The sequence below is a fragment of the Glossina fuscipes genome, unplaced genomic scaffold (assembly GCF_014805625.2).
Source record: "Glossina fuscipes isolate IAEA_lab_2018 unplaced genomic scaffold, Yale_Gfus_2 111, whole genome shotgun sequence".
Taxonomy (NCBI): Eukaryota; Metazoa; Arthropoda; class Insecta; order Diptera; family Glossinidae; genus Glossina; species Glossina fuscipes.
In genome coordinates this window covers 2,795,757-2,812,290 of record NW_023998454.1, presented here as the reverse complement: position 1 = coordinate 2,812,290, position 16,534 = coordinate 2,795,757, and the positions used below count along the sequence as shown (strand labels likewise).

The 16,534-nt window shown below is 33.7% G+C and overlaps 3 protein-coding genes across 11 annotated transcripts; 2 read left to right on the top strand and 1 right to left on the bottom strand.

The window, feature by feature from the left end:
• The first annotated feature begins 2,717 nt into the window (after positions 1–2,717).
• On the top strand, positions 2,718–3,895 carry LOC119638938 (RNA transcription, translation and transport factor protein). Its single transcript, XM_038036067.1, has 4 exons — positions 2,718–2,865; positions 2,933–3,013; positions 3,070–3,396; positions 3,467–3,895. The coding sequence occupies exons 2-4, from the start codon at positions 2,953–2,955 to the stop codon at positions 3,817–3,819; spliced, it is 741 nt and encodes a 246-aa protein (XP_037891995.1). The 5' UTR covers positions 2,718–2,865; positions 2,933–2,952; the 3' UTR covers positions 3,820–3,895.
• LOC119638937 (RAB6A-GEF complex partner protein 2) lies at positions 3,823–5,400 on the bottom strand. Its single transcript, XM_038036066.1, has 3 exons — positions 4,969–5,400; positions 4,639–4,910; positions 3,823–4,580 (listed from the first exon to the last, which is right to left on the bottom strand). The coding sequence occupies exons 1-3, from the start codon at positions 5,303–5,305 to the stop codon at positions 3,906–3,908; spliced, it is 1,284 nt and encodes a 427-aa protein (XP_037891994.1). The 5' UTR covers positions 5,306–5,400; the 3' UTR covers positions 3,823–3,905.
• A 657-nt stretch (positions 5,401–6,057) lies between these two features.
• LOC119638935 (ribosome-binding protein 1) lies at positions 6,058–14,669 on the top strand. Of its 9 annotated transcripts, none has more exons than XM_038036056.1 (6): positions 6,058–6,203; positions 9,860–11,991; positions 12,190–12,297; positions 12,412–12,858; positions 12,916–13,035; positions 13,875–14,669. In XM_038036056.1, the coding sequence occupies exons 2-6, from the start codon at positions 9,922–9,924 to the stop codon at positions 13,881–13,883; spliced, it is 2,754 nt and encodes a 917-aa protein (XP_037891984.1). In that variant the 5' UTR covers positions 6,058–6,203; positions 9,860–9,921; the 3' UTR covers positions 13,884–14,669. The 9 variants fall into 9 exon arrangements, with proteins under 9 accessions (XP_037891984.1, XP_037891992.1, XP_037891991.1 ...); XM_038036063.1 differs by lacking the exon at positions 6,058–6,203 and adding an exon at positions 6,357–6,566; XM_038036059.1 differs by lacking the exon at positions 6,058–6,203 and adding an exon at positions 7,405–7,511.
• The last annotated feature ends 1,865 nt before the right edge of the window (positions 14,670–16,534 follow it).

Here is a 16,534-nt window from a genome sequence, read left to right as displayed (position 1 = left end):
TATCTGCTATCTCAGCTGTCTTCGGACATGGCCTTTTCATTCTTCATAGTTACATCTGAATGATTAGGAAAAGTAGTCAATCGAGACAGACGCCTTGTATCTCGAATCGTCGTTTTCTTTCCCCCCAGAGGTCGGCCGGTATCTGGGGTACACGGTTCGAAGACACACTCACGTAATTCCATTTGTCTCTGAGAACGGTACGTGAGGTAATCAGGATTACAGATATTGTCGAGTTTGCCTCTTTAGACCCGTCATGTTCTGTTAAAGGAACAACGGATCCTCGGTAAAAGTACACAACTCGTGCTGCGCAAGACGGTCTGGATAAATGTTATGCTCGTGCAAATCTTAAAGCAGATGTATTCGCCTTAACCCACCCGTCTTACGGTTACATTCCGCTTGTCACGCAGTGTTCATCACATCAGTTAAGGATAGTTGACATCAACAATCTACGTACGAAGGAAACCAACAAACATACATTCTTATTTGTTATTCAACTAAAAATGTCAACTGATTAACATGGTTGGCTTTATTATTATTTATTATATAAATCATCCAAAAGATTTTTTTTGATATTGATGTAGACAATCTTTACTGGGCGATCATTTCTACGCTGGGGATGTAATGAATTTAAAGCTCTTTATCTTTCTGTAAGACTCAGTTTATAGGCATTAGTTCTAACTTTACTTTACGATTATCCGCCTGATTGGCCGAGTAGGCAAGAGTCTCGACTATCACCTCAAGGGTCGTGGGTTCAAATCTCAAGTTCGGTAGAGTTTTTAATAAAGCCGAAAGCCTTAGATGCTAGTGCTTTAAGAATTTATTCTCTAGCTAAATTTATAATAATAACAATAATTACCTTAGGATTAACAAACATCGGATTAAAAATCTCTTTTCTTTGCATTATGTTTTACATAATGCGCCCTTATATTGTTATATTGAGAAAAAGAAAAAAATAGGTGCTCGTTTATAAGCGACCAACGTTATATAGGCAACGACAATATCATTCAGAAATAAACACAAAATTATTAGCTTACTTAAGACGTACCCCATACCTATTAAATAAGCCAAAACAAAAAAGTACATGAAGAATAAAATTTTTAGTAATAAAATGAGTGAATGATATCTATTAAACAACGCAAAAAAAAAGTTAAATATAGCCTACATCTTTAGGTAATAAAATGAAAGTTGCTTTTGCTCATCTGAACTCCTTATCGCGGAATAAAACCATAAAATGGAAAGCAATGAAGTGCAGATTTAAATATATTTGGATAACCTTGTCGAATTTTTGATTAGTTGATGTCCCAGAAAAATTCTATGGAAATTCGCTAGAAAGTAGTATTCACCAAAAGAACAATATGTAATTTTTAGTATTTTTATAAATTCATTTCAGTAATCGGCAATGCTAATATGCGATAACTTCAAAAGAGCATATGGAGGCTTTGGTATGGTTCAGAACTACCACTAACAAAGTTTCTAAGGTAAGTTAACAAACATTATATTAGCATTTTATTTACATTTATATTGTTTTTAACTTGTTTTTTGGTTTAGACGAAATATAAATACATGGCCAGAAAAAAAATTGAGTGTCAACACATTGTCCCTGCAAAAAACCGGAGGAGAACCAAACGACGGGGTGCCATTGGCTACCAACGGAAAAAAAATTCTCCAATTGACAAGCTTAGAGGCAGTAATAGCAGACGATGGCGAGTTCACCTATGAATTTTTTATATTTAATGGGTACATACATATTTATTTCAAAATGCTGAAAAACAAAATCGTCTACACTTCTTAATTGGGAGGCGTTCACCGAGACATGGGCACAGAAATCATTAAATTTAAATATAAGACAGACATTACCTGATTATTTATCAGTAATATCTAAAATATTGCCTTTTGATTGCCAAAAAAAAAATGTTTTAAGCCTGTGGACGATGATACTCCAATTGACATGAGTTTTCATAATCGTAGTCTCATTTTATTAAAAGTCAAAGGTAGCATGGTAGCCAGTTGTACTTTTTATAAGTTCGAACTTTTTGTTTTGTTACTGTTTGCATGAAATACAATTTTGTTTCGCTTCCCTTTTGCAGAAGTTTTCCTTACAAACGCAACTTTGAACAACAGTACTAACACAAAACGATAACTATTTTGTTCTCGTCGTCGCTTTAATGAAAAATAGTAGGTGGTTATATCATACATAATCACCTGGGGAGTGAGCGCGAAGTCTTCATAACTAATTACTTTCCAGATTTATACGTCGCTGTGTAGGGCTAGGCCAATGAAACGACCTTTCGGTTTATTGTGTTTTTAAGAGTTTTTAAGGACTAAAATGTTATCCAACTTGAAAATACACTTTTAGCTAGGAATTGCGGCGCTGCCATGATAATTTTTAAGCGTGAATGTTACAAGCGAAAAGTTCCGTCATATATTGTAGAGCTATGTGTAACAATTGACGTTTACTTGTACCGAGTAAGGCCACCAATTTGATAATATTTTTCACGACTATGTGCCTTGTTTCCACATCATTTCATTTTATTTGCTTATTTGTAAAAACGTTTGACAGAAATATCTTTTATAGGCACGTCAAAGAAAAGTTTTCTATTATAGGTACGTTTGAGATATGAAACAAAATATCACATCTTACACATACAAAATAATATTGCTTAATAAATTGAATGTATTTCTACGTGCTCTCTAAAGGTTTTTTTCGTTTGGAACTTCAGCTAATTAGCAATTTTTCGTAATATTTTTTGGTAAGAGTAGCATTTTAACAACGATTAGACAAAATCAAAATTCTTGTTTGGTGAAGTTGAGTGAACGTTGTTAACTTCGTAGGGTTAATTTCCATAAATAGTATTCTGAGGATTGGTAATTTTTATTAACCGGTGTTTATTATTGTCATTTGTCAAATCAAAAAAATTTTTATTATTGCAAGTACGAACAAAGCTGCTAAGCATGTTAAAGTTAAAATTAGAAGCACTGGAACATCCATCCCCTGATAAATTGGACTACAACGGTAAACTAAGAATAATATTATACTACCCTTTTCTACATTAGGAATGTTTTTTATAGATAGAAAAGTATTCGCTAGTACCATTCTTTGGCTGGAAGATCAAAAAATTAGATCATATAAGATAGAAGAACGCGGAAATCTTCGCAAAGTAGATAACCTGACAGTGTGGGAAGGCGCTTATATACAATACAAGAACGATTTAGGTATGCCGAAACTAGAGAGCCCTTTAGAGGAACTAACCTGGATGCTCAGCTACGCTATACGACTAGAATTTCTTGATGCCCCTGATAATTTTAAGGATATTAATTCTCAACAGTTTGGACAACAGCAAACTAAATCAAGAGCACCAAGTATTAAAAACGAGAATTTTTTCGATAATATGGATTGTGAGTATCTTTGAAGGAAATATCAATTTCATGCTTCTATATGTAAACCATTTTTTTTTTATAATTGAAGTTAATCATAAGGATTTTATTGCGGGTGTACGTTCTTTAGCTCAAAAACTTAAGGTGCCACATCATCCCAATCATTTGATTCAACTGGAGGCCATTGCATGCATTGTCAAAGAACGCTTGTCGTCAAGCGCGAAAGACCGGCAACCAATTGTGGGCACGCCTTACCCATTCGAAAGAGGCAACGATAAAGTTTCTAATGATTCAGCTTTAGATTACCCTGTGCGTATTCTACGGTTGCTACAAATTCAAAGTTTACGGGAACTTCAAACTCGAATCAATGAAACTATAGTAGCAATCCAGAACATGACTGCTAATCCTAAAACAGATACTAAGTTAGGAAAAGTCGGTCGTTAGATATATTCTCATTAATTTGTATATATTTATTACGTACTACTGATTGAAACGAGATTAAAGTTTCAAACAAGTATTTAATTTTATTGTTATTTGATTAACAAGCTATGCGCTTGTGAAGGAGAATATATTTGCAGCGGATTTGCTGAGTATATTGAAATCGGTAAATTCCACATCATAGTTTCAACAGGGATTTTGGGAGGTGATTGGAGTTCGCCTTCAACAGGATTTTCTTTACCAAAATTCATCATAGTACTGGTGACAAATTCAAAATGCAGGCGCCATCTAACATCTACAAGGTCTGTGCGAAAAGATGGTGTAACATGAAGTGGAATTGGAACTACAACTTGCGTTTGCAGCATTGCATAGCAAACTTGATGGCTCGTAACTTGCGTTGTAACTTCACCAACTTGTTCTCCACACAAATCTTCCTTATTATTGTTATTATTGCCTGAAGTGGAAGATTTATGTAGATTGTTGGCTGCAACTTCGCTGGCGACACTAGCAGCATCAAGTGAATTTAAATAGAAAGAGTCGTTCCAGTCGCTATTTGAATTTTTCGTATTATTGCACGGAAGGCAAATCTCTTGAATTTGTAGTTTTACTGAGAATTGTACACAACGAACGTTACAGTTCGCAAAGTCTAAGCTGCCCACTATATCCTCGCCCAATTTATAAGCAGGCTTAAACAAACAAAACCGCCCCACGAAACCGCGTTTATTAGAAATTCTGTAAAACTTTGGGGCTCTCCGTGCTATAACATTCTGGAACATAATAAGTACTAGTCTTTAATAGCTGCCGTTGTACATGTTTACAACCTACCTTTAGATGATGCCAAGATGTCTGTAGTTCTGACACTTCTCTTTTCTCTAAGAACGGATTGGTAGGAGCTAATTCGTCATTTGTTTCTTCAGTAATAGGAAGTTCGTCGGGCCTGGCAATAGGAGGTATAGGAAGCACTCTTATTGGCACGGCTAAAGTTTGCACCTTAGATTTAACCCTCTGTGTGGCAATTGTTAGCCTATAAAAATACTTAATGTCGTGACCTTTATAAGTAGGTGGTCCGTTGCGTGGAACAAATTCATTGAAAAAATCTACAAAAGAGAAAATATTTCAGCAATGTAACAATTACAACGAAAAGTGCTATCATACAAATCTTAGATTCGTTGACTTTCAATTTCAAATCACAGAACAATATTTTAGGTTTTGTTGTTATAATGATATCTCCAGGTGCTTGCGTAACCGCATCCAAAGCAGTTTTTCCAATCATCTCACTCAGATCCAATGATTTACCTTGTGAATTTACACTAAAACTTGTTTTCCGATAACAGTGCAATTGAGCAGACGCCCAAGCTAAATTTTCATTGTTATTAACATTTTCTATATTTTCACCAACTTTGTGGATGAATTCTATTAGACATTCTACACGTTCGCCAGTAGCATATATAGCTGCGTCCGCTCGCACTAATTTCGCTTTAATTTCGATCATGTTTCATTAAAAGTGTAATTTTTAACGCAGTTAAATGAAAAATTATAACCTTAGTACTGAAGGTTGCCATGTTGTGAAATAATAAATGCTTTTATTATAAATTCTTATGGTAACGAATAAATTGAAGAAGGGAGTTTAAGGTGACTGACATAATGAAATAAATAAAAAATGGTCAATACAATAAGCAGCCGCACTGCCATATTGTTTTACAGGAAAATATAAACAAAAATATATAATTTTAGAATCAAAAATAAAGAAAACCACCTAACATAAAAAAGAAATTTGTAAAAAATAATAATAAGTAAGCAAACAAGTTTGTTTACTGATCAGTGATAAAGATGAATGATTGATATACTTATTAGATATATCCCCGTGTATTAATTGATCTTAGAATTTCAGATGAGGTCCGCTTGCACATAAACCGATCAGATCAACAATAGGTCAATGAACACTGTTTACTGGGAGTATTTGTAAATACAAGAAGCCTATTACTTATAATATTACGGATTGAAGTGCGTAGATTTGCATGAGCATACAGAAATAAATAAGTTAATAATTTCATTCATGTTAAATAGTATCCAGCCCTTATTAAGAGTAATGAAATGGATATTTATGATTCTATCAATTCTTTTTTATGTGAATTCCTTTTTAATGTACATCTTTTTCATAGAATGTATGAAATTATTTTTTGTATAATGCAACTCTGAATAACGATTTCTATATACTACTAAATACAACACAGATTAACTTCAATTCATATTAATATCAATTGCGTGAGTGAAATTTTTTTTGTGCTGCTGCGAAAATTTCTTATCCGTGTTCGTTTAAAGTTTTTTTCATTTGAAAAATTCCGTGTTAAAATATACTTTGGATATATAAAATTTTAAGCTGTGTAAATGTAAGTAGAATGGAAATTTTGTTGATATGGTTTATAAACACAAGTAAGCCGGAGGAAATAATTGTTAGATGCGAACAAATTTTTGCCAACAGTTTACTACAACAATGGCGGTGAACGGCGCTGCAGCCAACACGGCCTAAGCCGCTATTAGTGTGGAAAAGTTAGCAAGGAAATAAATAAAAACTAACAAATAAAAATTTGAACAAAGACTGTTAACTTGTGATTATGAACAAAGAATTGGTCAAATTTATGAACACAAGTGTATTTATGCAGTGTTACTACATACGTAAAATTAAGCTGTGTTAACCAAACAAGCAAGATGATGAGTAATTTTATATATTTTAATCATTCGATTACTGGGAAGTATGTGGATTGTGAAAAATTAAAATAGCAGACTGGTATTGTTATTCTTATTCAATAGTTACATGCGTTCGTCGCCCTTTACTACTACTACCAATACTACTACGCGTTCAGTTATAGGTACTTGTGCGTATCGCTTAACACACTAAGAATCAGGTTTTATATTAATATAATTTGTATATATTTATATAAATATGTAATTATATATTTTTATATAAATATAATTATTGTAAGTTTAGTTTTTCGTCGAAATATTTTTTTAAACATATTTGCAGGCATTTACAAAAGAGCATGCAGTTAAAGGTCAAGGATAATTTTTATGTTTGAAAGTTTGCGACTCTCTTTCTCTCTCGGGTAGCAGTGAATGTTTTTGTTTCTGTAAGTGGCTTCAATTCAATTATTTGTCTCATTAGAAAGGTTGGCATTTCAGTAACGACATCTGAATTTATTTGGAAAATGGAGCCAATTTTATATTTTACGCAATTTAAGAAATTTCGAATATCTTATTTTTTTGTTGTTTAATGATGACATCAAGAATGATAGGAACGTTGTACGTTGTACCATTACACACTTCTCACTAGCTTTGTTACGCTTTACGTTAGTGTAGGTTTGGGTGTTCGTGAATAGCCTATAAGAGTTTCTAATAGTCAAGTTTTTTCTTTGTGAAGAGAACATATATGTGGATCGTCGAGAAAACGACCAAATTTTGTAGAGGCTTTTTCTGTTTATGAACGCTTTTATTAATTGATCAGTTATTTTGCCACTCTGGCACTGTTCGCTTGTTTTTTTTATTATATATATTCGCAGATGTGTTAACAAAATAAACATATATTTGTAAATTCTTATATGCATAACTTTTGTTTGTTGTCCCAATTCCGCTTTCTTCATGTTTCATCGCGCATTTTTGAATTGTGAGATAAAGTAAATGTGTATGCTCATGCACATAAGGTATAAGTACGTGCATGCCTATGCATCTTTCGCAATCAAATATTTTCTTCGACTATATAAAAGACAGCAATCAACGTGGCAGACGGATAATTTGTTTTTCGCTGAACTATGCATCTAACTGGGCAGCTCGCTATTTGCAGACAATGGCTTAGCATTCCCCTTTTTATTTTAATAGAAACAAGCATATGTTCACGCAAGCCAACATATATACATACATTTATTTTTGTAATGTTTTATGCATTCATAAATAGTTTTTTGTTGTGAAAAGAAAAAAATTGTTTAAACAAGAAACTTTTTTCAACTCAAAACTCCAAGCATATTCGAAATTTGGCAACAGTTGTGGAGATGCAAGTATAAGATAGCTATTTAAAAACATGTGCTTAGATGACTTAATTGTCTTGCTTTCAATCATTGTAAGTAGAATGAAATCACTTAAAATCAATATATGAGTATTGCAAAGAATCTTAGAAGCTGTCAGTGAATCTCAGAAGCTTTTAATCTAGTCGATGGAAGGACCATTACATTGAGCTTTAATGTATATAGGATACATTGGCATATTTTATCTCAATAGTTATTGTTGTTGAGTTGTATTTTTTGACGATTATGAAGATGCGGTTACTTCCTAAAATGCCTAGACAGAAACTATTTGTTTGTATGAGTAATCACCCGTCACAAGACACGAATATTCCGCAATTTGCGGTCGAATTGGTTAAAAGAAGCTTTTCATGTATTTCACATCTTTCCCGATGACGGTGTATTAAGCTAAGCGTACTCAGGTTCAAATATTTCCCATTTAATGTAAAGAACGTTGCGTAAAATAAATGTTACCAACAACCATTTAGTTTAATAAGTTCAATGGTTTTCATCTAGAATTTCTTACCTCCGTTAATCTCTCTCTCTCTCTCTCTCTCTCTCTCTTTCTCTTATCCCTATCTCTCTTCCTCTCTACCCTACTCTCACTCGGCTTCCTATTTAATTAGTTTACAAGCATTAAGCAAAAGTTTTAAATAAATAGCTGCAAGAAGAAGTTAGTGCTCCAGTTTAAATTATAATTCGAATTGTGTAGAAAGTATCTGAGAGAATTTCTCAATTTTTAAATAATTGGAATAAATAGTGGCACAGATAAAAACAGAATATTTATAAAGTTTTTATAAGAGACTCTTAAGAGATTTTGCATTGCTCATATCAATAGAAGGGTATATATGTAAGCAAAACACATTCTAGAAGAAATCATTTTCATGATCGGCACTAATAAATTCCAAACTCCAAAAAAATTGTAAATATTCATTAAGGTTTCAGTTACGGGAAATACTAAAGCTCTTTTTAAGTCTAAACTCAGAGACATGGTAGGCATTATTACGATGGACTGGACCTTTACCCAGTTCGCCAGAAAAAGTAGAAATATTGCCAACCGATCCATGCTTGTTAATTCGGCTCAAGGTCGTTGTTAGTTTTTTCTTAAGCCGGGCCTCTCTTAACTGGTTGTCTTTTAAAACGGATAATTTGACATGGTGTTAGCCATTTATAATTAAACCGCAACAATTTATTTGAGAAATTTTAAAAAACTAAGAAATTTAATGTATTTTGCTGCTTTTAGATACTAGTCTTACTGGTTTTTATGTTTTCTCCTCATTATATGTTTCTGGGCTTTTCGTTTTCAACAGAAAGTTAGTGGGAGCAATAAAGTTGAATGTTGTTTTTAAAAGAGAAATTTGCATACATTAAACAATTTTGCATTTTGATCATTTCTCACTTGTAACTTGTTGTATGCGTCAGTCTATGTGGGATCGTTAACCTGGATAACATTAAGCGATTGGGTCGGCCAGCGAATAGCAGCCACAGCTGTCGCATATACATTCACTAAGAAGCGGTTTGGTAATCATTACGCTACTTTATGTGTATCTATGTGCGTGAACTTTTTGGAATTTGGAATTATATTAAAGCGATAGCGGTTGCCTTTTGCATATCATGTCCACGTATTAATTAAGTGTATTACACGTCATCACGGCACAAAAGCATTCTATTTAGGGTCGAGCACTTTTTTCTTCCCTGCTGGAACGATTTACTGTTCATTCTCCTATCGTATCAAGTAAAGAAATTTAATTTACTTATCTGCCTTTGCATTGTTGCGATAAGAAAAGCTTAATTTATTTTCTTAGCTTCTTGGCTTGGTTGTTTCGAAACAGCGTGTGCTATTTTTTAAGATTTTAATAATTCATTATCTTTATTTAAAAAATAATGAAATCGTTTATATAATATTGGGGATTTGAAATCGAATCTTTATTTTTAATATAAGCTCAATTCTATTGGTATTTAATTCAATTTTTTTTACTTTAATTTCATTGCAGTCTCACAGTTGTTTTGTCGATTTTGGTTTCTTTTTTAATAATAGCAGTAAATAAACTATGCAATGATGGATTTGCATATATTGATTGTGATATCTTGTGTGTTCTTGGCTTCTTTGTTTTCCTTATTATTCATTAATAAATTTTTCCGTCGCAAAACATTTGAAGAAATTGTTGCCGAGAAGAAGGCTTTAACAGAGAAAATATACGGCAAAGAAAGGACCGCGTTTAGAAAACCTAAAAAACATAATATGAAAAAAGAATTGAAACGCGAAAAAAAACTGCGACAGCGCGCTACCAACGCCGAATTCGAAGATTCAGACGGTCACTCGGAACAGCCTTCAGTTGAAGATGATGTGCCTCATGGCTTTTCAAAGTCTTCGCCCGAATTGGAGAAGGCACCGGCACATCACAGCCAGGAAGATGCTGTTGCAATTACGTTAAAGCAATCCACTAATGTAGACAAAGAAGCTGTTGCCAGCAAACAAACTAGAGGGAAGAAAGAAAAAAAAGTTTCAGGAGTGAATAAAAATAATTCTTTGGCACCTAATAAAAATGATAATCCCAATGCATTAACAACGACAGCGAAAGAAGAAAAAATTATTGCAGAAAATCTATCAGCTAATAACTCCGAAGTCAAAGGTCTGAAAGAGTTTTCTGAATTTAAAAAATCTGAAAAGAAGGAAGATAAATTACAATTAATCCAAGCAAATAAGAAAGATAGAAATGGTAAAAAAGCTGAAACTCGAGAAAAATTGAACGAAAAGGCATTGGTTGGTGTAGAAAGTATTCAAACTTCAATTGAAACTGCATTGACGGCAGCCGTAGCAAAGGAACTAAAGCAGCTTGACGAAAAAGGACGCCAGGGATCGCCCAAAGTTAGTCAACAAAAGAGTAAGCCACAACATAGAAAACAGAAAGAAGTTAAAGACTCCAACACGCTCGATATATTTGCTGACATGGATACGGTCAGCGTGTCATTGCTAATGAATTTATTCCGTCGAGCCGAATTAAATCGCTCCGAAATTCAAATTCTTATTGACTACCTGTTAAATCGACAACAGGATATGCCCTCCGGTCATTCGGAATGGTCTGATGATGTTTGTCAGAAGCTCAAACGTCAATTGAAAGAGATCGAAAAAGCCCTAGCTGAGGAACAAGAGGCTTCTATAGGCATTCAAGCAAAGTTACGTGAATTACGTCAAGAAATCAATACGGAACGTGTCAATATGAACGTCACCGTAAAATCGTACATAGAAAAAATTCAAGCCAAGGATCAGGATATAACCATATTGGAACAAAAAATCAAAACTTTGAATGACAATTTAACTTTAGAACGTCAACAATTTCAAGCTAAACTTATACATGAAAAACAAGCGGGTTCGCAGGACCTTTTAGCTCAAATGCAAATTATGCAAAATGAATTAAGTCACAAGGATAAATGCATTGCTGAGCTCACCTGCATTGTCAATGCTTCACGGCAGGCTGTAGAAGAATCGCAACAGAAAAATGATATTATACAATCGCAAGCTCAACAGTTGCGTGCTTTGGAACAGCAACGTGATGATCTCGAACAAGTCTCAAATAATCGCATCTTTGAAATTGAAAAAGCTAAACAAACGGAAAGTGAATTCAATGAAGCCAAGTTAGAGTTATGTAACATGCAAAACGCTTTAGAATCATCTAAAGCAGAAAACGCTCAAATTCGTCTAGATATAGAGACTAAAACGAACGAATTAACATTGGCACATACGAGCGCAATTAGCGAAAAACAACAGGAAATTGAAGCATTACAAGGGAAAAACATTGAATTGACGCAGCAGTTAGTGAATGTCACCAGTCAAACAAAAGAACAAGTTAAAGAGCAAAACAATCTGCAGGCTGCCCATCAATTGCTTAAACAGCAGTGTAATGATAAGCAAAAGCAATTATCAGAGTCTACAGGAAGGGAGAATGAAATGAAGCAGCGTGTGATCAGCCTTGAGAAAGAACTAGAAACGCTTGAAAATGCGCTCAAAGAAGAAATCGCCGACAAAACACAGCAATTGCAACAAATCGAACAGCAAAGGGAACAATTCCTCAAACGCGAAAAGGAGTTGTTGCAACAATTGCAAGAACAAAAAGACAAAAACAATGTAAGTTTGTTTGTATAAATTGAAAATATGAGTTTATATGCGTGTATATGTGCAATGTAATAGTTACTGAATTAACTATAAGTTCGGACAAAATCTTCCAGTTTTGATAGCATGCGTCAATTGAAAATGTTTGTGTGTATTCAGTTTTGCTCATTATCTAACTAATCGATCACATGTGTTTTTCGTTCTTTACTTTAGGAATTGCGCATGAAAAACTGGAAGTTGGTTGAGGCTTTGCAAAATGCTGAAATTAAAGCTATTAAGCAAATTGAAACACATAAGCACCAACCAAATGCAAATTTAGTTGTAAGTGCATGTCCTTTCCGCTGGGGTTTCCTCTATGCTAAGCAATTCCTTTCGTTTTGTTGTTTTGTTTCTTGTTTACATTTTGTATATTTTTCATTCTTTTCAAAACTGTAGCAACAGGAAAAATCGTTAGCAGCCACTGCCACCTGCACACCATTGGAGGTCAACGTGAAAGATGACGCTAGTGCAGAGAAACATCTGCGACAATTACTCCAGCGTTTATATCCAGAAGCGGTTAAATCTTGCGCACAAACCGCTCTCTCAGACACTCTTGAACAGTGGATCGAACAAGTGATGACTGCGCATGTTAGCCAACAGTGGCAACGACAACAAGCGCAAGTTAGTAGTAGCCACAAATCGACACAATCCAGTAGCAGTAATCATCACCCCTCTTCCCCTTCTGCAGTCCAAAATTCACAAAATGGCAATGGAAGCCGAAGCAATAGCCCGTCAAGAATTAGCACAGCCATGGGAGGCAATAGTGATCACGATGCTCTACTGAAGGAGAATAAACTACTGCATACGCGTGTTGATGAGTTGCTTCAACTTGCCACAAAAAATGTATGTGTATAGTATCACAGCTCAGGCCTACTAATTTTTGTCCTATTTTTATTTTAGGATAACACGTTATCAGATATGTTGCAGCGGGCTGAACAACAGGATGAACACTGGCGGAGTGTTGTACGTTCCAAAGATGAACAGATTAGTGCATTAGAAAACCCAAATGGCCAACAACAAGTAAGCTACTTATTTATCTTTAAACCCATAAAATAGCTTTGCTTTCACTCAGTATGAGGTTCCAATTTAAAGTATCCTCGCCATGCCCATAAGCTAACTAGTTTTTTTCGCCGTTGAAATTTGAAAACGAAAGATAAAAATTTTCGAAAATATTCGAAAAATCAGACAGCTCATCAGCGAAATGTGGAGGTAACCGTGGCAAACAATTGAAATTCCAAGAAACTTCTATTAAAATCTTATCATCTATGATAGTTGTCGATTTTGTAGCGTAATCGAAAAGAGTTCCGAATTGATTGACAATTTGATATGCCCATCGAAAGCAAACTTAACAGGTACAAACGATATGAATAGAATTTCAAAGATTTCTCACAAAGTGTAATAAAGATGCAAACATTGTGAATTTATAACGTTCTTTGTGTCGCGGAACACATGATAAGCCAGTGTTCAAATTCTAATAAAATGTACTTTTATATATAATTTTTGAAATTTCTTATAAAAAACCGAAATGTATCTTTGCCCATTTTTCGACCAATTTTAATGTTTAAAATATATTTATTCAACTTGTTAATTATAAGATACAATCAATGCCACATAACCGGCAAAAAACCATATATTTCAACGTATGCCATACTTTATATCAACACTTGCTAGCGCTATGTACAAATTCAGGGTAAAAATGATCCTGGCAGATCACTATGTATACCACAAGTGATAAATAAGCTACTTTCGTAGATACAATTGAGATAGTATGCAGCAAAGATTCACTTTTAAGCATATTTCTTAGTCTTCTACTTTATTAAAGAAATTCTTTAATTCTTCTGTTTGTCTCTTCATTTTAGGATATTTAATATCTCCCAAACCAACGGAAATCTTCGACTAAGTTATAAGAGCTAAAATAGAGGAAATAAAGCCGTTTATCAATATGAAATATAATGAAATTGATTGTAAAACGAAACAGCATCAATATGAAATATATCAATATGAAATATAATGAAATTGATTGTAAAGCGAAACAGCGACAGCAGCAACTGATAAGAGTGAATGATAAGTAATTTGCCTTCCGGAACAATGACAACAAAAACTAATTCAAACTAATCAAAGTTCAATTCAGCGATCAATAATAATAAACGTCACGTGACAGACAGGAACGGGCAAAAAAACTGGTATTGTCCTGCCCACGATGCATTTCAGCAGTTCATCTCACTCATGAAATTCTCCATATAGTTGAAATCGTTCTTTTTTGTTTTGTGCAGCAGTAACTACCACCAAACTATTTCAATTTAGAACAAACAAATTGTGCAATGATTAAAAAATATATTTTCCTAAAATATTAATCTGTAAGCGAACTTCGACTGGTGTCATTGTGTTTGTAATAAGTAATCAATAATTCAGTTAACTTTAAGTTCTGTTGTTCCCTATTGACGCCAACCAACATTCTTGCATTTATATTCCCAATATTTTAAATAAATTTAAAAATAGAACCGAATTATCTGTCATTTCGCTTGATTTTTGCGGACAACTTAAATTAATTATTGTAAACGTTTGTTAAGCTTCATGTTGTATGTGTTTGTTTTTTGGCAGCAGTATTTGAAAATTAAAATTATATATAAAGTTTTCTATCCCATATTAAATGTTTTCCGTGTAATTTTTGAAAAATTTAAGCCCGGCAACAGCAACTATATTAAAACATATTTACATAAAAAAAAAAAAAAAATTAAGTAAGTAGTACACATATATATAAATACAAACATATATATGATATATGATAAAGTATATATTTTTATAAATACGACAATCGCGTGTGTGAAAGACGCACAGCGAGAAAAGGAATGTACGTGAAAACATATGTTAAGAGCTGAAGAAACAGAAACTGCACGACGTAAGGGAAATCGTTAATTATTTGAATAATAGTAATGATTTATATAAATAAATAATGTGCTCTCGTAATACTAAATATCCTAAATAAACACAATTTAACACTAAAAAGTGTAAAAATTTGTTTACAACTCATTAAGCTCCAATAGTTTGTAAAGATAAATTTAATTTTAGTTTTAACAGAGAACCCTGAAGTTTTGAAAGAAAAATAACCAACATATGAATAATTTTGTTCTGCTTCATTTCAAGGTAAAGGTTTTACTCAGGTCTATGGGTCTATGCTCAACTATGGTATTTTGCAAATCTAAAAAAAAAATCAGCTAACGGTTTTTAATAAAAAGAAGTCTTAATATTGTAGTGAAAAAGTGCGAGTAGAATTTCTCTCTGGTGGAATTTACTACTATTGCAATTAAAAATGTTTAAATGCACTTGAATTTATTGATGATTTACATTTTCTATGTGTCGGTGATATTGTTATTGCTGTGATACTTTCACTTGGTTCTGCTTATTGCTTACATCTAGCAATATATAAATATAAATATAACTTTTCGCACTACCCAGCATGTGTAAGTATATAAAAGCAAAATTAGAGCACATAATTAATCGTAACATGAAATTGGATTGCAGAAACTTGTCCAACATTTTTTGAAAGCACTTTAAGCCATGCCCAAACACGTTTGAATTCTTTCTAGATGATAATCTCTTTTTCGGAAAATTCATAGAAGAGGAAGGAATGGCTTACGCTAATAGGTCTGATTGAAACCTTTTTCGTTTTGAATATAGGGACAATGAAATGTACAACATCAAAAATGCTAGCTTTTCCATTGCTACTCACTTGCAGCTCACGCTCGAAAACGGCTAAGCTAATGCCTAGGTTGAGCATAGAAATTGTATATCATATTGCTTATATTATAATCATATTTTAATTTCTTTATTGGGCAGCAGTTTCTGGCATTCATTAAAAACTTGAACATTTATTACTCCTACTTTTTCTACAAGAAGCCGTGGCTTTGTGACACTATATATCGAAAAACCTAGAAAAAATAAAAATGAGTTTACTTGTTGTTTAATCTTTCTGCAGCCTTAGTCTGAGTGTGAGCACTAGGAGCCTAGTTTTAAGAACGACTTTGCGGCGGGATGCCCGCCAAGCCGAACATGATTTGCGGCGCCAGGCCGCCCCAAACGCCGCACCGCAAAAAAGAAAAAGAAGCAGGAGACGTGGGAAGAAACGGGGAGCCCCGTTTCAGGATCAACTATGAACTAGTGATTTATGCCACAAAATTGAGCGGCTGAGGCGCCGCAGGAAAAATAATCATACGCCATCCAATCGGCCGAAAAACCCAAAACGGCGCAAGAACCGAAAGGGCAATCGAAAACAAATAAATATTCAGATTAATATATAATATAATTATTTCATTAAAGATAATTTGAATATCTGAAAAAAGAGTTTTTTTTCATTTTTTCAGTTGGTAACACTTTTGACAATTTTTTCTCTTGCTCATCCAATTTAGGGCTGCCAAACTTTGCTAATCGTATTGGTATAGCTTTTTTGGTATAGTTTTTTTTGGTATAAGTTATATATGGAAAGAGTAATCTTTTTATTTTTGAAAATAGGGTAAAATCG